The sequence below is a fragment of the Aquila chrysaetos genome, unplaced genomic scaffold (assembly GCF_900496995.4).
Source record: "Aquila chrysaetos chrysaetos unplaced genomic scaffold, bAquChr1.4, whole genome shotgun sequence".
NCBI classification, from domain to species: Eukaryota; Metazoa; Chordata; class Aves; order Accipitriformes; family Accipitridae; genus Aquila; species Aquila chrysaetos.
The window spans coordinates 1-27,199 of record NW_024470337.1 but is presented as its reverse complement, the minus strand read 5'-3'; the positions used below and the strand labels follow the sequence as shown (position 1 = coordinate 27,199).

Here is a 27,199-nt window from a genome sequence, read left to right as displayed (position 1 = left end):
CCCCCCAGGATCCCTCTGGGTGCCCCCCCAAACCACCAGGATCCTCATGGGTGCCCCTGAGCCCCCCCAGGATCCCTCTGGGTGCCCCCCCAAACCACTGGGATCCCCCTGGGTGCCCCTGAGCCCCCCCAGGATCCCTCTGAGTCACCCCTGGGTGCCCCGGGACCCCCCCAGAACACCCTCAGGACCCCCCCCCCGCCACCCCGGGTGTCCCTGGGTGCTGGGCAGGGTGGGGGAGCGGGGCCAGGGGGCTTTTTTGGGGGGGGGGGGAACACGACACGGACGGACGTCCGACGTGCCTGACCCCCCCCCCCCAGTGCCGACGCCGCTGGTGAACAGCGGGGGGGTGGTGAAGATTGTGGTGCGGCAGGCGCCCCGCGACGGGCTGGCGGCACCCCCAGCCCCGCCGCCGGCCCCCCCGCCTGCGCCCCGACCCCCCCCCGGCCCCCCCGGCGCGGCCCCTGCTACGGGTGCTGCCCGCGCCCCCCGCCGCCGGCGTCCCCCCCCCCGCCGCCGCCGCCGCTGCCGGACCCGATCTGATGGGTGAGTGGCTGCGCCCCCTCCTCTCGGCGCCCATGAGTGCCCCCCCCCTTCCTTGGGGGGGCTTCCTGTCCCCCTGGGGACCCCCCCGCCCCCCACACTATGGGGTGCCCCCGGCCCCCCCCCCCCACCCTTCTTTTTGTTTTCCCCCCGCCCCAGCAGCACCTGCAGCTCCCACGGTGCCCGCTGCCCCCCCTGCCGCCGCCGCCGCCGCTGCCCCCCCCAGGGGCACCCCCAGCTCCCCCCGCCGCCGCCGCTGCCCCCCCTCGAGAGGAGCCCGAGGGGCCGGGGGGACCCAGCCCCCCCCCCCGGCACCCACCCCCCACCGGCCGCCCCCCCGACGCCAGCCCCCGCCCCCCCCGCGCTCCCCCTTCTACCTGGTGAGCACCCTGGGAAAGTTGGGGGGGGGCATCTGTGGGGGTGTAATGGGGGATTTGGGGGTTGGGGGGGGCACCCAGGGGTAGGGGAGCACCCGTGGGTGAAGGGCGGGCACCCTGGGATCTCTACAAGGGTGTAAGGGGGGATTTGGGGGGGGGGGGGCCAGTCACCCAAAGGGGGGATTTTGGGGGGGGCACCCAGGGGTAGGGGAGCACCTGTGGGTGAAGGGTGGGCACCCAGCGGTCTCTACGGGGGGGGGGAAGGGGTCTGGGGCGCTGGGTGACCACTTCGGGTGGGGGGGGGTCTGGGGTGACGGGGGGGGACACACCGCGTTGGGGGGGGGGGTGTCGTGCCCCTCCCCTCCCCCACAGGGGGTGCTGGAGATGAAGTGGGGGAGGGGACCCAGGTCTTGGGGGGGGAGTCTAGGGAAGCTGGGGGGGGTCCTAGCCGTTCTGGGGGGTGTCAATCCCACCCTCCCAACCTACGTGCCCCCCCCGCAGGAATCCCTGGAGGCGAAGCGGGGCCGGGGCCGGGCGGAACGGCTGGAGCGGCTGCTGCGGCTGAACGAGCTGCGCTGCGGGCTGGCCCCCGTCTACGGCAGCGAGGTGCTGGGGCTCTGCACCCTGCCCCCCCCCCACCCCACCCCCGGGGGGGGCCCTGGCCCGCGCTGTCCTCGCCCCCCCCCAGCGCCTACGGCAGCTCCAGCCCCTACTGGACAGGTACGGGGGGAGCCGGGGGTCCGGGGAGGGGGGTAAATGGGACGGACTGGGGGTTTGGGGGGAGCCAGGGGGTTTTGGGGGGGCGGGGGGGGAACACCCAGGTGTTTGGGGAGGGGTCTAGAGGATTTGGGGAACCCCAGCAGTCTGGGGAGGAGTTTGGGGGGGCTATAGGTTTTGGGGGGACCCAGGTGTTTGAGGGGGGGTTTGGGGGGACCCAGGTGTTTGGGGGGGGGTTGGGGGATCCAGGGGTTTGGGGGGGGACCCAGGTGTGTGGGTGGGGGGACACCCAGGCATTTAGGGCGGAACTTGGGGGTCTGGGGGGGCCAGGGGGTTTGGGGAGGGGTCTAGAGGATTTGGGGGACCCCAGGAGTCTGGGGAGGAGTTCGGGGGTTCTATAGATTTTGGGGGGACCTAGGTATTCAACAGGGGGGTATGCAGGGAATTTGGGGGTATCCAAGGGGGGTTTGGGGGGGACCCAGGTGTGTGGGTGGGGGGACACCCAGGCATTTAGGGGGGAACTTGGGGGTCTGGGGAGGGGTCTGGGGGTGCAGGGGGTTTGGGGGGAGACACAGGCATTTGGGGGGGATGTTGGGGGGGATCCAGGGGTTTGGGGGGCACCTAGGCGTTTGGGGGGGTGGGGTTGGGGGGATCCAAGGGGGTTTTGGGGGGGTGTTGAGGGGGACCCAGGTGTTTGGGGAGGGGTCTAGAGGATTTGGGGGACCCCAGGAGTCTGGGGAGGAGTTTGGGGGGGCTATAGGTTTTAGGGGGACCTAGGTATTCAAGGGGGGGTATGCAGGGAATTTGGGGGTATCCAGGGGGTTTCGGGGCGACCCAGGTGTTCGAGGCGGGGTTTGGGGGACCCAGGTGTTGATGGGGGGGGGTTGGGGGGGACCAGGCATCTGGGAAGGGGGGTGTGGGGGGACACCCAGGCATTTAGGGGGGGAACTTGGGTGTCTGGGGGGGCCAGGGGATTTGGGGGGAGACACAGGCATTTTGGGGGGGTGTTGGGGGGGATCCAGGGGTTTGGGGGGCACCTAGGCGTTTGGGGGGGTGGGGTTGGGGGGATCCAAGGGGGGTTTGGGGGGTCCAGGGGGTTTGAGGGGACCCAGGTGTTGGGGGGGGGGGGGGGGGGTGGGGGAGTTGGGGGGACCCAGGTATCCGGGAAGGGGTCCAAGGGGTTTTGGGGGCTCCAGGGGTGGGGTGTCCCCCAATTATCTGACGCCTCCCCCCCCCCCCCCCCCAGGTTCATCTTCGTGCTGCCGCCGGTGGAGGCGCGGGGGGTGGCCCTGCACAGCTGCCGCCCCCCCCCCTTGGCGCCTGCGGCAGCGGGCGCAGCTGGAGCAGCGGCTGCGGGGAGGAGCTGGCGCCCCGCGGGCGAGCCCTGCACCGGGTGCTGCGCAGCATGCGCACCCACTTCCCCGACCTGCGCCTCATCCAGTACGACTGCGGTACGTGGGGGCAGCGGGGGCGCTGGGGACGGAGGGGGGGGCCGGGGGGGTCGGGGACACTGCGGAGCCGGGCGCTGCGCGAGCACCCGCTTCTCTGATCTCCCAGGAATCTCCCCTTGAATTTGGGGACATTTGGGGACATTTAAGGGCTTTGGGGACGTCGGGGGGATTGGGGACGGGAGGGACATTGGGGAACCGGGGGCAGGACAAACACCCGCTTCTGTCCCATTAATCTCCCCTTAAACTTGGGGACATTTGGGGACATTAAGGGCATTGGGGACGTCGGGGGGATTGGGGAGCCAGGTGCTGCGCGAGCACCCGCTTCCCTGATCTCCCGGTAATCTCCCATTAAAGTTGGGGACGCTTTGGGGACACAGGGGATAGCGGGGGACGTTGGGGACATCAGGGGCATCGGGGACCCGGGTGCTGCGTGAGCACCCGCTTCCCTGATCTCCCAGGAATCTCCCCTTGAATTTGGGGACGCTTTGGGGACATTAAGGGCATTGGAGACGTCGGGGGGATTGGGGAGCCGGGTGCTGCGCGAGCACCCGCTTCTCTGATCTCCCAGGAATCTCCCCTTAAATTTGGGGACGTTTTGGAGACATTAAGGGCATTGGGGACGTCCCAGTAATCTCCCATTAAAGTTGGGGACACTTTGGGGACATTAAGGGCATTGGGGACGTCGGGGGGATTGGGGACGGGGGGGACATTGGGGAGCCGGGGGCAGGACAAACACCCGCTTCTGTCCCATTAATCTCCCCTTAAACTTGGGGACATTTGGGGACATTGAGGGCACTGGGGACATCGGGGGGATTGGGGAGCCAGGTGCTGCGCGAGCACCCACTTCCTTGATTTCCCAGTAATCTCCCCTTAAATTTGGGGATGCTTTGGGGACACAGAGGATATCGGGGACGTTGGGGACATCAGGGGCATCGGGGACCCGGGTGCTGCGCGAGCACCTGCTAATTCCCCCCCGATCCTGGGGACTGTTGGGGACGACGGGGGTGTCGGGGATGTTGGGGACTGATGTCCCCATGTCACTCGTGTTGTCCCTACGTCCCTCGTGATGTCTTCACTGGTGTCCCCGCTGTCTGTAGCGATGTCCCTGTGTCCCTAGCGATGACCCCGCTGATGTTCTCATGTCCTCACCCGTGTCCCTAATGATGTCCCTAGTGCTGATCTCCTGTCCCAGCAGTGTCCCCGCTGATGTTCCCACGTCTCTAGGGATGATTCCACTGGTGTTCTCATGTCCCTAGTGCCATCCCCATCCATCGTGGTGTCCCTAGTGCTGACCCCATGTCCCCAGCGGTGTCCCCGCTGATGTCCCCACGTCTCTAGGGATGATTCCACTGGTGTTCTCATGTCCCTGGTGGCATCCCCACCCATCGTGGTGTCCCTAGTGCTGACCCCATGTGCCCAGTAGCGTCCCCACTGCTGTCCCCGTGATCCTAACGACGTCCCCGTTGATGACCCCATGTCCCTAGCTATGTCCCCACGACCCGAGTGCTGTCCCCGTGTCCCTTCTGATGCCCGCGTTGATGTCCCCACCTCCCTAACGTTGTCCCCCCTTGATCTTCTCGTGCCCCCACTGATGTCCCCGTGACCCCGCCCCAACCGCCACCACCCCCCGTCCCCCGTCCCCATCCCAAAGGAGAGGGTCACCCCGCGCCTCCCCCTTGGCGGTGGCCCCCGGTGACGCCGGCGTCCCCCCCCCAGGGAAGCTGCAGACGCTGGACGTGCTGCTGCGGCGCCTGAAGGCGGGGGCCCACCGCGTCCTCATCTTCACCCAGATGACCCGGATGCTCGATGTCCTCGAGCGTTTCCTCACCTACCACGGCCACATCTACCTGCGCCTGGACGGCAGCACCCGCGTCGAGCAGCGCCAGGTGCGGGGTTGGGGGGGGGGCACCCGCGCATCCAGGCACCGACACCCTCGGACCCCCCCTCCGTGGAGACCCAGTTCTCCAGGAACCTTCCCGTGATCCCACCTTGGAGCCGCATCTCAACGGCTTCACGGTAGCACGGAGGACACGGCAGCAGGCTTAGGGACACCCAGGGGGATCCCAGTGGTTTGGGGGGGCACCCAGAGGGATCCTGGGGGGGCTCAGGGACACCCAGGGGGATCCCAGTGGTTTGGGGGGGCACCCAGAGGGATCCTGGGGGGGCTCAGGGGCACCCAGGGGGATCCCAGTGGTTTGGGGGGACACCCAGAGGGATCCTGGGGGCACCCAGAGATCTGGGGGGGGGGGCTCAGAGACACCCAGGTGGGTCCTGGTGGTTTGGGGGGGCACCCAGAGATAACCCCCCCCCCTTACCTTGAGCGGTGGCAATGGGGAGGCCAATGGTGGGGGGCTGGGGGGGGGTCCCGGCAGGAGGACCCCCTGTGGGGGCCGGGGGGGCGACGGGTGCCAGCAGGGTGACCTGGGCGGGGGGGCCCAGGAGCGGGTGCTGCCCCCCAGCCGCCACCAGATGCACCACGTTCCCTGGGGGGGGGCGGGCACAGGGGGGTGTCAGGGTACACCCCAACCCCCCCCCCCCCCCCAAAACTGGGGAGTGGGGGGGGGGGGGTCTTTGTCAGGGCCCCCCTACAGCCCCACCCCCCCCATGTAGCAGTGCCCACCCCCTTTTGGGGGTACCCCCCCCACCTTTAGGGTTCCCCCCTCCCATTTTAGGGTCCCTCACCTGCCTTAGGGGGCCATCACCTTTGGGGGTCCCTACCCTTCTCAGTGGGTTCCCCCCCCCCCCCTCATTTTAGGGTCCCTCACCCATTACTGGGGCTCTGCTCCCCATTTTGGAAATCTCCATCAATTTTGGGGGTGTGCCCCCCCAGCCAGGCCCATCCCATAAAGAATAAACCCCCACTTTGGGGGTACAGCTGGGGGGTGGGTCACCCCACTGCCTATCTCCCCCAACCATACCCCCCCCCCCCCCCCAACCGATGGGTCGTCCTGCTTAAAAAGGGGGGAGGCCCTTAAAAAAGAGATAACCATACAATGCAAAAAAAAAAAAAAAAAAAAAAGGGGGGGTGTCCCCCAACTTACGTGGGAGGCCGCGGGGGGGGGGGCGAGGGCCAGGTGCCGCAGCGGGGGGGGCAGCCAGGGTGAGTTTGCTGCCCTGCAACTGCAGGGTGAGGGGCTTGGCCCCCCCCCGGGGTCGCCCCTCCTGGGGTCCCCCCCGGCCGCTGGGCCAACGCCGCCAGCTGCCCGATGCTCACCACCTCGCCGGCTATGGGTGGGGGGGGACGACACACGTTATGGGGGGGCGGCCCCCCCCCCTTTAAATGATAGGGGGGGGGCCCCCCAAAAATGGGAGGGGGAGGTGTTTGGGGAGCGGGGCTACTTACAAGGCAGGCGGGCCTGCATGTCGGGGGCCAGCAAAAGGCGCTGCGGGCCGGGACCGGGGAGGGCGTAGGCGGCCAGGGGGGGCCCCCCCTTGCCCCCCAAAGTGGGGTTGGGGGGGGGCTGGGGGGGGCGAGGGGTGCCGGCTGCGGGGGGAGCGGCCAGAGGAGCGGGCGGCAGGGCTGCGGGAGGGAAGGAGTTAAATGGTGAAAGGGCGGGGAGGGGCCCCGCCTACGTGGCACAAGCCCCGCCCACGTTGTACAAGCCCCGCCCACAGAGCTGCCCCACCGCCCTGCAGCCCCTTTGCTCAGTGACCAGGGTAAGGTGCTGGGCCCGCCCACCCCTTACGAAACCCCGCCCACCCCTTACGAAACCCCGCCCACTCCGCTCCTGGCTTCTAAGCCACGCCCCCCGCCCCACCCCCGCTGCACCATCTCCGCCTCCTGCATTGACTGTTAAGCCCCTAAGCTCCACCCACTTCCCCCAAGCCCCACCCACAAGCAGCCACAAGCCACATCTCCACCTCAAGCCCCGCCCCCTCCCGGCAGACCACGCCCCAACTTTAAGCCCACACCCACCTCAAACCCTGCCCATTTACCACACCCCACCCAGGCTCCACCCCTCCACAAAGCCCCTCCCCACCCTCTCACCGTGGGCGGGGCCGGCGGGGGGCGGAGCCAGCGCAGGCAGCAGGGTGGGGGGAGGCCGGGGCGGGGCCGCCAGGGCCAATCCCAGCCCCAGCCCCAGCCCCGCCCCCCCAGGGGGCAGCAGGGGGGCAGCAGCGGCAGGAGGCGGAGCCCCACCGGCGGGGGCGGAGCCTACCGCGGAGGGGGCGGGGACGGGGGGGGGCAGGAGCCAGCAGGGCGGGAGCCAACGTCACCCCGGGAGGGGCGGGGCCCACCAGCAGAGGGGCGTGCCCGGCGGGCTGGGGGGCGTGCCCAGTGGGTGAGGGGGCGTGTCCAGCAGGCGGAGGGGCGGGGCCGAGGGGCAGCACCCCCAGCGGGGGCGGGGGTCCCCCCCCCGGGGCGGGGGCTGTTGAGCAGCAGCACCGCCCGGCTCTCCGCCTTCGGCACCGGCTGCAGCATCCTGGGGGGGGACACCGGGGGGGTGCTCAACGCCGACCCCCCCCCACGGCACCCCAAAAGCCCCCCCAGGGCACCCCAAAAGCCCCCCCCAAGGACCCCAGCACCATCGCATTGACCCCCTGGTGTCCCCAAGGTGCCCTCATCACCCAATTGTCCCCAAGGGGTCCCTGGTGTCCCCCCAAAACCCCCCACCCCAGTGACCCCCCCCAATGCCCGTGGTGTCCCCAAGGCCACCCCGGTGTCCCCAAAGTCCCCCTGGTGTCCTCAAGGCCACCTTGGTGTCCTCAAGTTCCCCCCATCACCCAAGCGTCCCCAAAATGCCCGTGGTGTCCCCAAGGCCATCCCAGTGTCCCCAAATTCCCCCCATCACCCAAGCATCCCCCAAGGCACCCGTGGTGTCCCCAAGGCCATCCCAGTGTCCCCAAATTCCCCCCCATCACCCAAGTGTCCCCAAGACAACCATGGCATGTCCAAGGCCATCCCAGTGTCCCCAAGTTCCCCCCATCACCCAAGCGTCCCCCAAGGCACCCGTGGTGTCCCCAAGGCCACCATGGTGTCCCCAAGTTCCCCCCATCACCCAAGAGTCCCCCAAGGCACCCGTGGTGTCCCCAAGGCCATCCCAGTGTCCCCAACGCCATCCCAGTGTCCCAAAGTGTCCCCAAGACAACCATGGCATGTCCAAGGCCATCCCAGTGTCCCCAAATTCCCCCCATCACCCAAGCATCCCCCAAGGCACCCGTGGTGTCCCCAAGGCCACCATGGTGTCCCCAAGGCCATCCCAGTGTCCCCAAATTCCCCCCATCACCCAAGTGTCCCCAAGACAACCATGGCATGTCCAAGGCCATCCCAGTGTCCCCAAGTTCCCCCCATCACCCAAGCGTCCCCCAAGGCACCCGTGGTGTCCCCAAGGCCACCATGGTGTCCCCAAGTTCCCCCCATCACCCAAGTGTCCCCCAAGGCCACCATGGTGTCCCCAAGTTCCCCCCATCACCCAAGAGTCCCCCAAGGCACCCGTGGTGTCCCCAAGGCCATCCCAGTGTCCCCAACGCCATCCCAGTGTCCCAAAGTGTCCCCAAGACAACCATGGCATGTTCAAGGCCATCCCAGTGTCCCCAAGTTCCCCCCATCACCCAAGTGTCCCCCAAGGCACCCGTGGTGTCCCCAAGGCCACCATAGTGTCCCCAAGTTCCCCCCATCACCCAAGCGTCTCCCAAGGCACCCATGGTGTCCCCAAGGCCATCCCAGTATCCCCAAGTTCCCCCCATCACCCAAGTGTCCCCAAGACAACCATGGCATGTCCAAGGCCACCATAGTGTCCCCAAGTTCCCCCCATCACCCAAGCGTCCCCCAAGGCACCCGTGGTGTCCCCAAGGCCATCCCAGTGTCCCCAAGTTCCACCCGTCACCCAAGTGTCCCCAAGACAACCATGGCATGTCCAAGGCCATCCCAGTGTCCCCAAGTTCCCCCCATCACCCAAGTGTCCCCAAGACCCCTGGTATCCCAAAGGGTCCCACCACCACCCCAGCGACCCCAAGGCCACCCCGGTGCCCCCACCGTCCCCCTCACCGGTTGACTTTCATGCGGACGGGCTTGGGGCGCGGCGGGGGGTCAGGGGCGGCGGCGACGTCCTCGACCAGGCGACGCGTCACCCGCCAGCGGGGCAGGAAGGTGTCGGCGGCGTAGCGGGACACCCGGCCCTCCAGGGCCACCAGGTCGAACAGCCCCATGTCCACGTGCTGTGGGGACGCCGCAGGGATGTCACCTGCTGTCCCCCCGCTCCCACCACGGTCCTGGGCACGGTGGCACCTCGGGCCATCACCTCTGTCCCCTACACCCCCAAGAGATGCCGCCACGTGGACACGGTGGCGGCCCTGGGTGCTGGTGACAATGACACGGTGGCCTGTGACACCTCAAGCCATCCTACCTCTCAGCTGCGTCCCCATAACCTTGGCCAAGAAGACCTTGAACCCTTCACCTCCTGCATCCCATGTTCTCTACCTCCTCAGAAGGGCCACCACAGGTCACAGTGGTGGCCCCAGGTGCTGGTGACAATGATATGGTGGCCTGTGACACCCCTACCTCTCACCTGCATCTCCATAATCTTGGTCAAGAAAACCTTGAACCTTTCACCTGATGCATCCCGTGTCCTCCACCTCCCCACAAATGCCACCACAGGGTCACCCTAACGCCTCTACCTCCCCAGAACTGCCACCACAGGTCATGGTGGTGGCCCCAAGTGCTGGTGACAATGACAGGGTGGCCCGTGACACTCCTATCTCCATAATCCTGCTCAAGATGACCTTGAATCCTTCACCTGATGCATCCCGTGTCCTCCGCCTCCCCACAAATGCCACCAGAAGGCCACCCTAGCGCCTCTACCTCCCCACAAATGCTACCAGAAGGCCACCCTGGTATCCCTGAGTGCTGCTGACCCCACTAAGTCACCCAACGCCACCTCAAACCATCTCCTGGTGCCCCCCAAACCCTTCCACGGCCCAACCCTGCGTGCTCCACTGGCGTCCCCGATGCCGTCACCTTGAAGGGGTCGGGGTCGAGGGCACGGAGGACGAGGGAGGCGGTGACGAAGCAAATGCCTTCAGTGATGAAGGGCGAGTGGACGGGCCGGGGCTCGAAGAGATCGGGATGGTTGCAAACCTTGCGGAGCTGCATCAGCACGTTGATGACGCTCATGAAATGTCCGCTGGCCAGGGTGGCCTTGGTGCTGTCGGAAAAGGGAACACGGAGAAGGTCAAGGGGGGGGTTCGGTTGTGGGTGACGGCGTACGGGGACGCGTGGGGACGCGTCATCCACCTGGCCTGGCCCATGAAGTCATCGTAGAGGTAGCGCTGGCGCTTGGAGAGGCGGCACTTGAGAACGTGCTCGTACTTCTTGGGCATCTGCTTCTCCACGTCCACCTTCAACCGGCGGAGCAGGAAAGGGCGGAGCACCTAGGAGAGCGACCAATCAGCTGCCGGCAAGTTTCGGGGTTCCACCCCTCAATATAGGGGTGACCCCCACCCCAGCAATAAGCTGGGGTGGGGAGAGGAACAGTGGGGTGGAGGGAATGGGGCAGGGGGCACCTCCAGTGTGGGCTGTGGGGGGACTTGGGGTGCGGTCGGAAATGGGGGGACCCGCGGGTGCACCCCCAAATGGGGTTACACCCCACCCACCTGCACCCTGAAATGGGGGTACCCCAAAATAGGGGTTACCCTGAGACAGCTAAGCCCTGAAATGGGGGTACCCCCACCCAGCTGCACCCCAAAACAAGAATCACCCCCAAGTGGAGGTTACCCCCCAACCAGCTACACCCTAAAACGGGGATACCCCCACCCAGCTACACCCCAAAACACGGCTCAACACCCCCCACCCCTCCAACTACAACCACGTGCCTCCCACCCCCCCCCCCCGAAAACCCAGGGTGCCCCCCCCCACCTTATGGAGCCGCTTGACGAGGCTCTCGTTGTACTCCTGGCTACCCTCGATCATGCCGGTCAGGGGGTTGGAGAACCACTCCTTGAATTCCCGGTGCGACTGGAAGACGCGGGGCATCAGGAAGTGCATCAGGGACCACAGTTCCATCAGGCTGTTCTGCAGCGGCGTCCCCGTCAGCAACAACCGCCGTTGGCTGCGGAGAACGAACGCCCGCCCGTTAAGCCCGCCGTGCACCCATGGGTGCCCCCCCCCCCCCCGCCCAGGGGAGGGTTACAGAGGACTCACGGGTTTCTCAAGCTTGTTACAGAGCAACCCCAGGCAGCTACAGGGCACCCCAAGGCAGCTACAGAGCACCCATGGGTGTCCCCAGGCAGCTACAGAGCACCCCAAGCAGTTACAGAGCACCCATGGGTGCCCCTACACAGCTACAGTGCACCCATGCGTACCCCCAGGCAGTTACACAGCACCCAAGGGTGCTCCTAGGCAGCTACAGAGCACCCCAAGCAGTTACAGAGCACCCATGGGTGCTCCTAGACAGCTACAGTGCACCCGCGGGTACCCCCAAGCAGTCACATTGCACCCATGGGTGCCCCCAGGCAGCTACAGAGCACCCCAAGCAGTTACAGAGCACCCATGGGTGCCCCTACACAGCTACAGTGCACCCATGCGTACCCCCAGGCAGTTACAGAGCACCCAAGGGTGCTTCTAGGCAGCTACAGAGCACCCCAAGCAGTTACAGAGCACCCATGGGTGCTCCTAGACAGCTACAGTGCACCCGCGGGTACCCCCAAGCAGTCACATTGCACCCATGGGTGTCCCCAGGCAGCTACAGAGCACCCCAAGCAGTTACAGAGCACCCATGGGTGCCCCAGACAGCTACAGTGCACCCATGCGTACCCCCAGGCAGTTACACAGCACCCAAGGGTGCTCCTAGGCAGCTACAGAGCACTCACAGGTACCCCCAAGGAGTCACATTGCACCCATGGGTGCCCCCAGGCAGCTACAGGGCACCCTAAGCGGTTACAGAGCACCCATGGGTGCCCATAGACAGCTACAGTGCACCCACGGGTCCCCCCCAAGCAGTCACATTGCACCTATGGGTACCCCCACGCAGTTAAAGAGCACCCATGGGTGCCTCCCAGGGGGCTATGGCATACCCACAGGTACCCCCAAGCAGCTATAGAGCACCCATGGGTGTCCCCAGGCAGCTACAGGGCACCCCAAGCAGTTACAGAGCACCCATGGGTGCCCCTAGACAGCTACAGTGCACCCATGGGTGCTCCTAAGCAGCTACAGTGCACCCGCGGGTACCCCCAAGCAGTCACATTGCACCCATGGGTGCCTCCAGGCAGGTACAGAGCACCCATGGGTGCCCCTAGACAGCTACAGAGCACCCATGGGTACCCCTAGACAGCTACAGTGCACCCGCGGGTACCCCCAAGCAGTCACATTGCACCCATGGGTATCCCCAGGCAGCTACAGGGCACCCCAAGCAGTTACAGAGCACCCATGGGTGCCCCAGACAGCTACAGTGCACCCATGCGTACCCCCAGGCAGTTACACAGCACCCAAGGGTGCTCCTAGGCAGCTACAGAGCACTCACAGGTACCCCCAAGGAGTCACATTGCACCCATGGGTGCCCCCAGGCAGCTACAGGGCACCCTAAGCAGTTACAGTGCACCCATGGGTGCCCATAGACAGCTACAGTGCACCCGCGGGTCCCCCCAAGCAGTCACATTGCACCTATGGGTACCCCCACGCAGTTAAAGAGCACCCATGGGTGCCTCCCAGGGGGCTATGGCATACCCACAGGTACCCCCAAGCAGCTATAGAGCACCCATGGGTGTCCCCAGGCAGCTACAGGGCACCCCAAGCAGTTACAGAGCACCCATGGGTGCCCCTAGACAGCTACAGTGCACCCATGGGTGCTCCTAAGCAGCTACAATGCACCCGCGGGTACCCCCAAGCAGTCACATTGCACCCATGGGTGCCTCCAGGCAGGTACAGAGCACCCATGGGTGCCCCCAGGCAGCTACAGGGCACCCGTGGGTACCCCCAAGCAGTCACATTGCACCTATGGGTGCCCCCAGGCAATTAAAGAGCACCCATGGGTATCCCCAGGCAGCTACAGAGCACCCCAAGCAGTTACAGAGCACCCATGGGTGCCCCTAGACAGCTACAGTGCACCCGCGGGTACCCCCAAGCAGTCACATTGCACCTATGGGTGCCCCCAGGCAATTAAAGAGCACCCATGGGTATCCCCAGGCAGCTACAGAGCACCCCAAGCAGTTACAGAGCACCCATGGGTGCCCCTACACAGCTACAGTGCACCCATGCGTACCCCCAAGCAGTTACAGAGCACCCATGGGTGCTCCTAGACAGCTACAGTGCACCCGCGGGTCCCCCCAAGCAGTCACATTGCACCCATGGGTGCCCCCAGGCAGTGAAAGAGCACCCATGGGTGCCCCCCCGGGTGGCTACAGTGCACCCACAGGTACCCCATGGCAGCTACAGGGCACCCCAAACAGTTACAGAGCACCCACGGGCAGCGACAGCCGCGTGTCAGGGCACCCCCCCCAAGGAGCAGCGCCCTAAAACGGGGGGGGGGGGGGGGTCACCCTCCACCAGCTGCGCCCCGCAGGACAGGCTGCACCCAGTCCCCGTCCCCTCCCGGGGTGAGCACCCACGGGTGGCCCCCCAACGTCTCCGGACTGCCCCAACATCCTCAGCACCCCAGGCTGTTTGCCAGCACGGCGGGGTTCCTCAGCACCCTGAGGTGTCCGACGGCCCCTTGGGGTGCTCTCCCAGCACCCGTGGGTGCCCCCCCTCCCGCCGCACCTGTTGAAATTGAGGAGGGACTGCCAACGCTGAGACTTGAAGTTCTTGATGTTTTGAGCCTCATCCAAGATCAGATACTTCCAGTTCTTCCGGCGGAAAGCTTGATGGTCCTGCAGGACCAGCTTGTAGGAGGTGATGCAGACGTGGAAGGCGTTGGGTTTGGTCCAGCCCTGGGTGGGGTGGGGGGGCCAGGAGGGTCAGGGGGGGTCCGGGGACCCCCCCCCAAACCTCCTCACCCCCCATAGAGTTGGGGTTCACCTGCCGCTTCAGCCTACGCTCCTTCTGTGCCCCGTAGTAGGTGAGGATCTTGAAACTGGGGCACCAGCGTTTCAGTTCCATCTCCCAGTTGAGCATCACGCTGGTGGGCACGATGATGAGGTGGGGGCCCCAGCTGCCTGCGGGGAGGGGGGACGGTGTCAGGAAGAGGAGGGGTGGCACCCGTGGGTGCTCAGGGAACCCGTGGGGACCTGCAGACCCTATAAGGAGCCTACAGCACCCACGGGTGCTCGAGGAGCCCAGGAGGACCTACAGACCCTATAAGGAGCCTGCAGCACCCATGGGTGCTTAGGCAAGTTCATGAGAACTTACAAACCCTATAAGGAGCCTACAGCACCCACGGGTGCTCGAGGAGCCCAAGAGGACCTACAGACCCTGTAAGGAGCCTACAGCACCCATGGGTGCTCGAGGAGCCCAGGAGGACCTACAGACCCTGTAAGGTGCCTACAGCACCCACAGGTGCTCGAGGAGCCCATGACGACCTACAGACCCTGTAAGGTGCCCACAGCACCCACGGGTGCTTGAGGAGCCCAGGAGGACCTACAGACCCTGTAAGGAGCCTACAGCACCCACGGGTGCTCAGGGAACTGGCAGGAACCAAAAGACCCTATAAGAAGCTTACAGGACGCAGAGGTGCTCAGAAAGCCAGTAGAAATCTAAAGACCTGAAAAGGAGGCCACAGCACCCATGGGTGCTTGGGGAGCCTGTAGGGACCTACGGCCCACTCAAATATCTCACAGCATTTAAGGGTGGTCAGGCAACACCAAGATAGGCCTTGAACACCCTACAAAGACCCCACAGCACCCAAGGGTGCTCAGATGGGCCCTAGAGACCCTACAAAGGCTCTGCACCACCCAACGAGACACAAGGACAGCCCAGATGATTTCTAAAGACCCTACAAAGACGCTGCAGCACCCAACGGCACCCAAGGACAACGTAGGTGGGCCCTACAGACCCTGTGAAGGCCCCACAGCACCCAATGGTACCCAAGCAGCTCCCACCCAAGACGCCGAGCACCCTCTGAAGCCCCGGCAGAGAGTGGGGACCCTCCAGGGATGGGTGGGGGGCACCCCTCACCCTTCTCGCAGGCGAGGTGGGCCAGGAGGGAGATGGTTTGGATGGTCTTGCCCAACCCCATCTCGTCGGCCAAGATCCCGTTGAGTTTCTTCTCGTACATGGTGACCAACCAGTCCAGTCCGATGTGCTGGTACTCCCGTAGGGTGCCCCGCAGCAGGTGGGGAATGGGCGTCTTCACCTGGGAAGGGTGCAGCGGTGGGCGACCCCCCTCCCCGCAGCACCCGTGGGTGCCAGGGGCGGCGTGGGGGAACGGTTTGTTACCTGGGTGGTGGCCAAGGTGTAGCCCTTGGGCTGGAGGCTCTCGGCGGCGGCGGCGATGTCGGTGATCTCCTTCTTGGGGGTGGGGGCGGTGGGGGGGGGGGGGGGAGCGGCTGGCGGGGGCCCTCCTGGGTGCTCTTGGGTGCCCGGTGGCGGGGAAGGGTCTTCGGGGGCGGGAGCACCCGCCTCGGTCTCCTCCTGCTCCTCTTCCTCCTCCTCCTCCTCCTCTTCTTCTTCTTCCTCTTCGTCCTCCTCCTCTTCCTCTTCCTCCTCCTCCTCTTCTTCCTCCTCCTCCTCCTCGTCGTCGCTCTCGGCCGCTGGCGAATCTGGACGCGCACACACGGGTGCTGAGGCTGGGGCCGGTGGCAGCACTCATGGGTGGCCCTATAGCACCCAGGGGTGGCCCTACGGCACCTGCGTGGGGGTCCCTAGGACCCATAGGCGGCCCCACGGCACCCAAGAATGACCCCGTAACTCCCAGTAAGACCCCATAGCACCGGGGACACCCGTAGAACACCCAGGGGTGGCCCTACAGCACTGGGGAGAGACCCTATGGCACCCACGGGTGGCCCCACACCAACCACGACTAGCCCTGGAGGACCCATAGATGGTCCTAGAGCACCCATGGGTGGCCCACCGTTACCCAGGGTAGCCCTATGGCATCTGGGAGGGGGGCACAGCACCCATGGGTGGCCCTATGGCACCCGGGGGAGACCCTACGGCACCCATGGGTGGCCCTACGGCGCCGAGGGACAGCTCTACGGCATCCAAGGGTGGCCCTACAGCACCCAAGGGTGGCCCCCCCCCCCCCCCATCCCCCATTGCCAACCCCTGTGCCCCCCATACCCCCCCAGGGATGGTCCCCAGCCCCACAGCCCCCACCCCCAGCACCCACGGGTGCCCCTACCCGAGCGGGTGCTGCTGGCGCCAGGGGGAGAGTCGCAGTCGGAGTCGGCGAAGGCGCCGGCGTACTGCTGCAGCAGCTCCTCCATCGGCAGCGCCCCTGCGGAACACGCACACGCCTGGCACACACGAGGCGGGGCGTGTCCCCTCGCCCACGCGTGTGGGTGGCCTCGTTTCCCTGCACACGCGTGTCCCCACATCCTTGCACGCGTCCCCACGCCTCTGTGCGCGCACATCCCTGCGCACGCGTGTCCCTTCTGTCCACACGTCCCTGTACACGCATCCCTGTGTTCCTGTACACGCATCCCTGTGTCCCTGCACACACGTGTTCCCACGTCCCTTCACGTGTTTCCATGTCCACACACGTGTCCCTGCATACACATCCCCCATGTCCACACACGTCACTGCACACATGTCCTTGCGCACATCCACCGTGTCCACACACACACGTATCCCTCACATCCACGTGTCCCTGCACACGCATGTCCCCCATGTCCACACGCGTCCCTGCACACACGTGTCCCCATGTCCTTGCACATGCGTTACTGTCTACATCTACGTGTCCCTGTACACGTGTGCTCCTGTGTCCTTTCATGTTTCCACATCTGTATGTGTCCCTGCACACACGTCCGTGTCCACACACGTGTCCCCATGTTCGTGTCCCTCACATCCACACACGTCCCTGTGCACGCACGTGTCCCATGTCCAGTGTCCCTGCACATGCGTGTCTCTCATATCCATACCCACATGTCCCTACACACACACGTCCCTGCACACGTGTGTCCCTCATGTTCACACGTCCCTCACATCCACACGTGTCCGTGCACACACATCTCCCATGTCCACACACACGTGTCCCTGCACACGCGTCCCCATATCCCTATACACGTGTCCCTCATCCGCACACACGTATCCCTACACACACGTGTCCCTACATATGCGTCTCTCATGCCCACACGTGTCCCTACAGGTGTCCCCGCACACACACGCCCCTCATGTCCACACATGCGTGTCCCTGCACACGTGTGTCCCTCACATCCACACACACGTCCCTGCACACACGTCCCTGTGTCTCCCCCGACACGTCTCTGCACACGCGTGTCCTTGTGTTCACCCCCCACGTGCCCCCACCTCTCCCCCGGCTCCGCGTCCCCACGCATGCGTGTGCCTGCGCCCCGCGTCCCCGAGCCCGGGGGGGGGGGGGGGGGGTGGTCTGTGTGGGTGCTGGGGGGGCACCCGTGGGTGCTGCAGGGTGCGGGGAGCACCCGTGGGTGCTGCGCCTACCCTCGCGGGCCAGGTCGTCCAGCTCCTGCTTGTGGTCGACGTCACCTTCCAGCCGCTCCTGCGCTGCGATCGTCTCCTCCTCGTCCTCGCCTGCGGGGACCCAGCGGGTGACACCAGCCCCGGGGAGGGGGGGGTGACATTGTCCCCAAGGGGGTGACACCGTCCCCAAGGGGGTGACGGCCCTGGGGCACCCAGCCCATGGGATGCAGGAGACCCGGGGTGGGGGGGAACACGGTGACAGAGTCCCCAGTGGGTGACAAAGCCCTGGGAAGCATGACAAGAGCCGCAGGGACGGGTGACAAGAGCCCTGTTGCAGGTGAGAGACCCCCCCAAAATGGGTGTCAGAGCCGTGGGGATGGGTGACAGAGACCCAGAAATGGGTGACAGAGCCCAAGAAATGGGTGACAGAGCCCAAAGACAGGCTACGGCTCCTGGGGACCGGTGACAGTGCCCCAAAAAAGGGTGACAGGCTCCTGGGGACAGGCGACAGACACCCAGAAATGGGTGACGGAAGCCAAGGAGAGATGACAGAACCCTGGGGACGGGCGACAGCCCTCAAGGACAGGTGACAAATCCCTGGGGATGGATGACAGACCCCCAAAAATGGGTGACAAACACCAATGACAGGTGAGAGACCCCTGGGGACGGGTGACAGACGTCAAGGACAGGTGACAGACACCTGGGGATGGTTGACAGAACCCTAGAAAAGGATGACAGACCCCCAGAAAAGGGTGACAGAGCCCAAGGATGGGTGACGGACCACAAGGATGGGTGACGGACCACAAGGATGGGTGACGGACCACAAGGATGGGTGACGGACCACAAGGATGGGTGACAGCCCCCTGAGGTCAGGCGACGCAGCCCCAGAAATGGATGACAGACATCAAGGACAGGCGCCAGAACCCCAGAAACGGGTGACAGCCCCCAAAGGATGGGTGACAACACCCCAAGGACAGGTGACAGCGCCCCAGAAATGCGTGACAAACCCAAAGGATGGGCGACAGACCGCTCGGAATGGGTGCCAGCCCCCCCGAGGACAGGCGCCAGAGCCCCAGAAATGGGTGACAGACCCCCTTGCCCCCCCCCCCAAATGGGTGCCAGAGCCCAAGGACGGGTGCCAGCCCCTGCGCCCCGTCCCTGCCCCATCCCGTCCTCACCTTCCTCCTCCTCGGCCGCAAACTCCTCGTCCTCCTCGCGGGGTTCCCAAGGCCGCTTGTTCCTCCGCAGCAGCGCCTGGGACAGGGCGAGGGGGACACAAGAGACTGGGGTGAGTTGGCGGGGGGTGGGGGGGGGTGTCCCAAGCCGGGGGGGATGTCCCCCGAAGTGGGGCGCAGGGTGGGGGGGTTACCTGGGGGGGCAGGGAGCCCAGCAGCTCCTCCAAGGGCAGCTCCCCCTCCCGCTTGAGCAGCTCCAGCTCCCGGCGCCGCGCCTCGGGGGGGGGACCCTCGGCGACGTCCTCGTCCTGCAGCTCCGTGTCCCCATCTTCTGGGGAGGAAGAGGCAGGGCAGGGGCTCAGCACCCACGGGTGGCACCCAGCCGCTCCTCACTCTTCATCCTCAGGGGGAGCGGTGGGGTCTTTGTCACCTCCCCGGCACCCATGGGTGGGCCTGTCCCTCTTGTCCCCATCCTCTCTGGGTGTCACCACCCCCCCTCCAGCACCCGTGGGTGTCCCTGACCCTCTGCCCCCTCCCCAGCACCCCAGAGCGCCCTCTCCCCTTGTCCCCATCCCCGCTGGGTGCCCTTGTCCCCTCTCCAGTGTCCCCAGCACCCCTGCGTCCCCGACCCCACGGTGCTGGCACCCACCTTGGTGGGCGAGGTGGGAGTGGGGGGCGGGGGGACCCCGACGGGGAGCCCCGGGGGGGGCCCGGGGGGCGTTGAGGCTTCGGCTCAGCAGGTCCGAGTACTTCTCGGTCTGGCCCACGATGAAGTCCAGCTGCAGGTCCAGGGCCTTCTTCCGCTTCTCTTCCAGCCGCGACTGCTGCTTGAACTGCACCACCTGCGCCGACCGCTGCGCCTCAGCACCCAACGGCCACCAACGGCCGCCCAATGGCACCCAACGGCCCCCATGGGTGACCAAGGGCCACCCAACGGCCCCCATGGGTGACCAAGGGCCACTCAATACCACCCAACAGCCACCATGAGCAACCAACGGCCACCCAGCAGCCACCCAATGGCCACCATGGGCAACCAACTGCCAACACAGATGACCAACGGCCAACATGGATGACCAACGGCCACCCAAAGGCCACCACAGGCAACCAACAGCTACCCAATGGCCACCATGGGTCACCAATGGCCACCCAACAGCCACCCAGATGACCAAGGGCCACCCAACGGTCACCATGGGTGACTAATGGCCACCCAACAGCCACCCAATGGCCACCATGGGCAACCAACTACCACCCAACGGCCACCATGGGCAACCAATAGCCAACACAGATGACCAACAGCCAACCAACAGCCAACGTGGATGACCAACAGCCACCCGATGGGCACCATAAGCCATCAACAGCCACTCAACAGCCACCATGATGATCAAGGGCCACCCAATGCTACCCAATGGCCACCCAACAGCCACCATGAGCAATCAACAGCCAACCAACGGGCAAGCAACATGGATGACCAACAGCCACCCAACAGCCACTGCAGGTCACCCAACAACCACCCTGTGACCACCATAGGCGGGTCACCCAACAACCACCACTGGCCACCCCACTGCCACCATAGGCAACCAACAGTCCTCCAACAGCCACCATGGGCCACCAGAGGCCACCCAACGGCCACCACGGGCAACCAACAGCCACCCAGCAGCCAACACAGGCAACCAACGGCCACCTAATGGCCACCATGGGCAACCAAGAGCCATCCAACAGCTAGAGCAGCCACCCAACAGCCACTGCGGGTGACCAACGGCCATCCAATGGCCACCATGGACAACCAGCGGCCACCCAACGGCCACCACGGGCAACCAGCCACCACCCAAGTCACTGTTGGCAACCAACAGGCAGCCAGTGGCCACCACGGGCGATCAGCAGCCACCACGAGCAACCAACAGCCACCGCAGGCACCCAATGGCCACCCAACAACCACTGCAAACAGTCAAAAGCCACCACAGACACCCAGCGGCCACCCAATGGTCACCACGGGCAACGAACGGGCACCCAATGGCCACCACAACCACCCAACAGATGACCACAGGGCACCATGGGCACCCAACGAGCACCTAGTGGCCACTACAGGCAACCATTGGCCGCTCACTTGCCACCACAGGTGACCACCGGCCAACCCAGTGGCCACCATGGGCACCCAGGGCGCCACTGCCAGCCACTGCAGGTAACCGCCAGCCACCAGAAGTACACACTGGCCACCACGGAGCTCAACAGCCACCCAATGGCCACTGAGGCCACTAACCGGCCACTGCGGGCACCCACTGGCCACCCACTGACCACCACGTGCACCCACCGGCCACCCACCTGCCACCATGGGCACTCACTGGCCAAACGCCCACTGGCCACGTGCTGCAGCACCACAATAGCAAGACAAAATGGCTGTCAAGGGTGATGGTGGCCACCCAGGGGAGTCTGGCAGCCCAGTGGGGCTTGGGGATGTGGTGCTGGGCACCCTTGGGTGCCCCAAGAGTTAGTAGGCACTCAGCAAGGGCTGCTAGCCCAATGAATGACCATGCTGGAAGTAGACTGCATGTGGGGATGCCCAATGGGTGGTGGCCAGCCAGGGGGATTTGGTAGCCCAGGAGTGACCAGGCTCAGCAGTGACAAGAAACTGGGCACCCTTGGGTGCTCCTGGTGGGGGGGTCACCCAGGGGGTTTGGTGGCCCAGGGGTAGTAGGGAAGGGGTATGGGGACACACAGTGGGTGGTGGCCACCCAGGGGTTTTAGTAGCCCAAGCGTGGTAGATCGTGGGGTGCCAGGCACCTTTGGGTGGCGGCTATCTAAGGGGGTTTGGTAGCCTGCGGTGATTGGGTATGTGATGCTGTGCACCCATGGGTGCCACAGGCAGGGTGGCAACCACCTGAGGTGGTTTGGTAGCCCAGCAGTTGCCACATTAGGACGAAACGGCACGCTAAGCACTTCTGGGTGTCCCAAAGAGTGGCGGCCACATAGAGAGACTTGATAGCCAATAGGTGGTTAATGACATGCTGTTCGGCACCCGTGGGTGCCCTGGAGCTGGTCGCCATCGGGGAGAATTTGTAGCCCAGGAGTGGCTGGACAGGGTGGTAAGCACCCTTGGGTGCCCTGGGGGTTGGAAGTCACCAGGAAGAACTGGTGGCCACTCAGAAACATTGGTGGCCCAAGGGTAGCTAAATACGCACTGCCGAGTACCCATGGGTGCCCAGGGGGTGGTGGCCACCTGGTGGGGGTCAGTAGCCCTGGAGGCGGTGGGAGGTGTGTCAGGCACGTGCTGCCCAGCACCCACGGGTGCCCTGGGGGTGACGGCCACCCAGTAGCTCCCCATCCAAAGAAAAACTTCCAAGAACCCTAGTGAGACCCCCAAAACCACGTGATGACCCCTGGTAGGCACTCGGGGGGGTGGCACACATGGGTGGGGGTCACCCACGGGTGGGGTGGGGGGTCCTCACCTTCTCCACGTTGCTCCAGAACTGCTTGACCTCCTTGGCGATGGCAGCGGCCACCCGGCGTAGCTTGGCCTGCTCCTCCCGCTTGGCCCGCTCCTCCTTCTGCCGCTGCTCCTCGTGGTGCCGCATCACCATCCGCACCACCTGGGTGGGGGGCACCCATGAGGGGGTCCTCCCAAACTCCCGAAGTAGGGGAGGGGACTCTCGGGTGGCTGCTATAGGGTTGAGCCTGCCCTGAAGTCCTTCCAAACCCATCGGAGATGCCACCAGAGGTTCTCCAAGGGGTTGAACTTCTCCCAAAGCTCCTCCAAACCCCTCAGAGATGCCACCAGAGGTTCTCCCGTAGCTACTATGGCGTTGAGCCTCTCCTGATGTTCTTCCAAACCCCTCGGAAATGCCACCAGAGGTTCTCCAAGAGGTTGAACCTCTCCCAAAGCTCCTCCAAACCCCTCAGAGATGCCACCGGAGGTTCTCCAGTAGCTACTATGGCGTTGAGCCTCTCCTGATGTTCTTCCAAACCCCTCGGAGATGCCACCAGAGGCTCTCCAAGGGGTTGAACCTCCTCGAAACCTCTTGGAAACGCAACCAGAGGTTCTCCAGTGGCGGCTACGGGGTTGAACCTCCTCCACTGGCTGAGCCCCTTCCCATCCCCATGGGTGGGAAGCCCACCTTGCGGGCGACACCCCTCTTCCAGCGCCGTTCTTGGGCAAAGTCGGCGGCCAACCACTGCATCTCCTCGCAGAGATAATCCCAGTGGACCTTGGGGCGGGCCGGCTCCGGGACCTTGGGCAGACGCCGCAACGACCAGAAGCCTTCGCGCTTCATCTCCGCCACCCGGTGCTCCACCTCCGCCTCCTGCACGGCACAGCAGAGGTTAACTGCGCCCCCAACCCCCCCCCTCGAAACCCCCATGTGGGATCAGAGATTCTCCAGGGGCTTATATAGGGTTGGGTTAAGCCTGATCACCCCCCCTCCCCAAACATGTCCTATAGAAGGCCAAAGATTCTCTGTTGGCCAATATAGGGTTGGCTCATCCCAAATCACCTCCAGAAAAACCCTAAATGCCCCCCCAAAAACTGTTCTATAAAAGGACAGAGATTCTCTGGTGACCAGTATAGAGTTGAGTCAGCCCAAATCACGCCCCAAAACCCCCTAAATCCCCCCCAAAATCTGTTCTGTAAAAGGATTTTCTGGTGGGCAATATACAGTTGGGTCACCTCAAATCATCCCCCAAAACACCCTAAATCTCTGCAAAAATCTGTTCCATGAAAGAACACAGATTTTCTGGTGGCCGATATAGAGTTGGATCAGCCCAAATTACCCCCAAAAAAACACCTAAATCCCCCCTCCCAAAACTCTTCTGTAAAAGAACAGAGATTCTCTGGTGGCTGATAAAAGGTTGGGCCAGTCCCAATCGCCCCCCAAAACTCCCCCAAAATGTGTCCCATGCGAACTCAGAGATTCTCCATTGGCTGCTACAGGATTGGGTCAGCCCCAAGGGTGCCCAAAATACCCCTAAATACTCCAAAACACTTGTTCCGTAAAACAGCAAAAATTTTGGAATAACTAATACACAATTGGGCCAGTCCCAAGTGATCTCCAAAACTATGCTAGTGCCACCCCAACCCCCCCCTAAACTCCCCCCAAATGAGACCAGAGATTCTCAAGTGGCTGTTATAGGGTTGAGCCGCCCCCCCCAAACGAGACCAGAGATTCTCTGGTGGCTGCTATAGGGCTGAACCAACCCCCCCGAGTGCCCCCCCCAAACCCCCCCTTGTGCCCCCCATACTCCTCCAAATGAGACCAGAGATTCTCCAGTGGCTACTATAGGGCTGAGCCCCCCCCAAACCCACTGCCATGGGGAAGGGTCCGGGTTCCAAAACCGCGGCGGTGGGGGGGGGGCGGTGTGCTTACGTGCTTGGCCTGCTCGGCGATCTCGGCGTGGGTCTTGTCCCAGAGGCTGGGGGGTTCCGGGGGGCCGGGGGGGCCATCGGGGCGGGGGGGGGCCGGCGGGCGAGGAGGCGGGGGGCGAGACACTGCCGGGGGAGCCCGAGGAGGCGGGGGACACCGGGTTGCTGCCCGTCATTCTGGCCGGAGGGAGCTGAGTGGGGGGGAACATGGCGGGGGGCGTGAGGGGGGGATCAGGTTTTGGGGGGGGGTGGGGGGGGTGGTGTCTCAGAGGTGAGTTCGGAGGGGCAACAGGGGTTGTGGATGAGGTATGGGGGGGGCTATGAGGGTTGTGGAGGTATTTGGGGGGGTCATAGGGAGACGGGGAGAGTCGGGGGGGCTATAAGAGAGTCGGGGTAGGTTTGGGGGGTCTTTGGGGGGTGGGGGTGAGTCTTGGGGGGGCCTATGGGGAGTTTCAGGGGGCTATAAGGGGGTGGAATTGAGTTTGGGGGGCACAGATGAGTCTTGGGGGGGTCTATGAGAAATGAGGGTATGTTTGGGGGGGGCACAGCTGAATTTGGGGGGGTTATGTAGGCCGTAGAGAACTTTGGGGGGGGTCTCTGGAGCTGTGGGTGAGTTTGGGGGGGTACAGAGAGTGGGGGCAAGTGTTGAGAGGCTGGTGGCGATCGAGGCTGAGTTTGGTGGGCAACAAAATCGGGGGGGGGGCCTGGTAGAGGCTGGGGCTCACTTTGGGGGGGGCTCAATGACCAGGGCTCAGCTTGGGGGGGGAGCAACAGGGGTCCTGGCTCAGTTTGGGGGGGCTACAGAGACCAGGGTTCAGTGGAGGGGGGGGAAGCAATGGGGGTCCGGGCTCAGTTTGGGGGGGCCATGGGGTTCACTTTGGGGGTGCAAAGATCAGGGGGAGTATTTTGGGGGGGCCCATGGAGAGTGGGGGGGTCATGGAAATTGGGGGGGGTCACTTTGGGGGCACAGATACTGTGGGGGGGTCGCTTTGGGGGTGCAGAGCCCCCCCCCCCGCCAGTGCTCAGCACCATGGGGAGAGGGGTGATTTGGGGGTTCCCTCTCGCCTCCCCCCCTCCCCCCATCCCCTCACCTGGGGGTGCAGCGGCGGGTGGGGGCAGGGTGGGGGGCGGGGGGGGGCCCCGGGGCCGCCCGCCTGCCCCAGGGCATGCTGGGAAGGGGGGGCCTCATCCTGCGCCGGCGGCCGCCGGGCCGAGCCCTCGTCCAGCTCCTGGGCACCCGGGCGGCCCAGCCTGTGCTCCGCCGAGCCGCCTGGAAGTGTGTGTGTGGGGGGGGGGAATGTCAGGGTGGGGGGGCACCCATGGGTGCTGCCCCATATTCCCCCCCCCAGCACCCATGGGTGCTGTCGCCCCACCTGTGTGCGCGGGGCCCTCCTCCTCCTCCTCACACTCCACTTCCACGGTGTCGGTGGCGCGGGGGGGGGGCGTTCCTGGGGGGGGGGGGGGGTAAAAAAGGGGAGTGGGTGACCCCCACCCACGGGTGCCGCCCTCCCCAAAACGGCCCCTAAATGACGGGGAGGTCCCTGCCCCCATCCCTGACCCCAGGCGCCCTCTGAACTTTGACCTGGGCCAGAGAGGTGCCCCACCTGGGGGTCCCGTACCCCACTGCAGGACCCTCAGGCTGCCCCACAGCAGGACCCTGTGGGTGCCTCACGCTGGGGTCCTTCACCCCACTCGGGGGTCCCCTGCCCCACACTCGAGGTCCCCAAACCCCATAACAGGTCCCCCAAGGTGCCCCATATTGGGGTACCTCTGGGTGCCCCACACTGGGGTCCCTCACCCCACAGGGGGGTCCCTCTGGGTGCCCCACACGGGGGTCCCTCACCCCACAGCAACACCCTTGGGGTGCCCCATATTGGGGTACCTCTGGGTGCCCCACATTGGGGTCCCTCCCCCTACACCGAGCTCCCCTGCCCCACAGCAAGGTCCCCAAGCCCCACAAAGGGGTCCCTCACCCCACAGCAACACCCTCGGGGTGCCCCAGATGGAGACCCCTCACCCCACAGGGGGGGTCCCTCTGGGTGCCCCAGACAAGGGTCCCTCGTCCCACAGCAACACCCTCTGGGTGCCCCATATTGGGGTCTCTCGGGGTGCCCCATATTGGGGTCCCTCACCCCACACCAACACCCTCGGGGTGCCCCATATTGGGGTCTCTCTGGGTGCCCCACACTGGGGTCCCTCACCCCACAGCAACACCCTCGGGGTGCCCCATATTGGGGTCTCTCTGGGTGCCCCACACAGGGGTCCCTCACCCCACAGCAACACCCTCGGGGTGCCCCATATTGGGGTCTCTCTGGGTGCCCCACACAGGGGTCCCTCACCCCACAGTGGGGTCCCCACACAGGGGTCCCTCACCCCACACAGGGGTCCCTCTGGGTGCCCCACACAGGGGTCCCTCACCCCACAGCAACACCCTCGGGGTGCCCCACACCGGGGTCCCTCTGGGTGCCCCACATTGGGTTCCCTCAGCCCACACCAACACCCTCAGGGTGCCCCATATTGGGGTGTCTCAGGGTGCCCCACACAGGGGTCCCTCACCCCACAGTGGGGTCCCCACACAGGGGTCCCTCACCCCACACAGGGGTCCCTCTGGGTGCCCCACACAGGGGTCCCTCACCCCACACAGGGGTCCCTCTGGGTGCCCCACACAGGGGTCCCTCACCCCACACTGGGGTCCCTCACCCCACACAGGGGTCCCTCACCCCACAGCAACACCCTCGGGGTGCCCCACACCGGGGTCCCTCCCCCCACACCGGGATCCCTCTGGGTGCCCCCCACGGGGGTCCCTCACCCCACAGGGGGGTCCCCAAACCCCACGGGGGGGGGGTCCCTCACCCCACACAAACACCCTACGGGACCCCCCCCCCCAGGAAACCTTCCCCCCCACACCGTCTCTCCCCCCCCCCCCGCCGCCATCCCTCGCCCCACATCGCCCTCCATTCCCCCCCCCCGCCCCTCCCCCTACTTCCCGCCCTTTCCCGGGGAGGGGGAGGGGAAGAAAGCCCCGCGCTCCCGTTACCGATCGCTCCCGGCCGTTCCCGCCGCAGCCCCGGCACCTCACCGGGGGGGGGAGGAGGAGGAGGAGGAGGAGGAGGAGGAGG

General features: G+C 65.3%; 2 protein-coding genes and 1 long non-coding RNA gene across 4 annotated transcripts; 1 reads left to right on the top strand and 2 right to left on the bottom strand.

The window, feature by feature from the left end:
- Window positions 1–355: 355 nt before the first annotated feature.
- Window positions 356–5,109, top strand: LOC115337549 (helicase SRCAP-like). Its single transcript, XM_030005925.2, has 5 exons — window positions 356–543; window positions 700–920; window positions 1,419–1,637; window positions 2,881–3,085; window positions 4,802–5,109. The coding sequence occupies exons 1-5, from the start codon at window positions 540–542 to the stop codon at window positions 5,065–5,067; spliced, it is 915 nt and encodes a 304-aa protein (XP_029861785.1). The 5' UTR covers window positions 356–539; the 3' UTR covers window positions 5,068–5,109.
- A 273-nt stretch (window positions 5,110–5,382) lies between these two features.
- On the bottom strand, window positions 5,383–6,600 carry LOC115337551. Its single transcript, XR_003922189.2, has 3 exons — window positions 6,429–6,600; window positions 6,127–6,310; window positions 5,383–5,568 (listed from the first exon to the last, which is right to left on the bottom strand). It is a non-coding gene; the product is annotated as an uncharacterized LOC115337551 (long non-coding RNA).
- Window positions 6,601–7,103: 503 nt separating this feature from the next.
- Window positions 7,104–27,191, bottom strand: LOC115337550 (Snf2 related CREBBP activator protein). 2 transcript variants are annotated; one of them, XM_030005927.2, is made up of 20 exons: window positions 27,118–27,191; window positions 25,454–25,528; window positions 25,172–25,350; window positions 24,085–24,271; window positions 22,840–23,025; window positions 22,174–22,314; window positions 19,380–19,572; window positions 18,925–19,061; window positions 18,734–18,809; window positions 17,577–17,666; window positions 16,297–16,392; window positions 15,393–15,715; window positions 15,132–15,309; window positions 14,037–14,173; window positions 13,779–13,948; window positions 10,941–11,133; window positions 10,320–10,456; window positions 10,044–10,230; window positions 9,075–9,244; window positions 7,104–7,509 (listed from the first exon to the last, which is right to left on the bottom strand). In XM_030005927.2, exons 5-20 carry the CDS (start codon window positions 22,993–22,995, stop codon window positions 7,242–7,244), a joined length of 2,652 nt encoding a protein of 883 aa, XP_029861787.1. In that variant the 5' UTR covers window positions 22,996–23,025; window positions 24,085–24,271; window positions 25,172–25,350; window positions 25,454–25,528; window positions 27,118–27,191; the 3' UTR covers window positions 7,104–7,241. The 2 variants fall into 2 exon arrangements, with proteins under 2 accessions (XP_029861787.1, XP_029861788.1); XM_030005928.2 differs by having other exon boundaries at window positions 18,925–19,058.
- Between the last annotated feature and the right edge of the window lie 8 nt (window positions 27,192–27,199).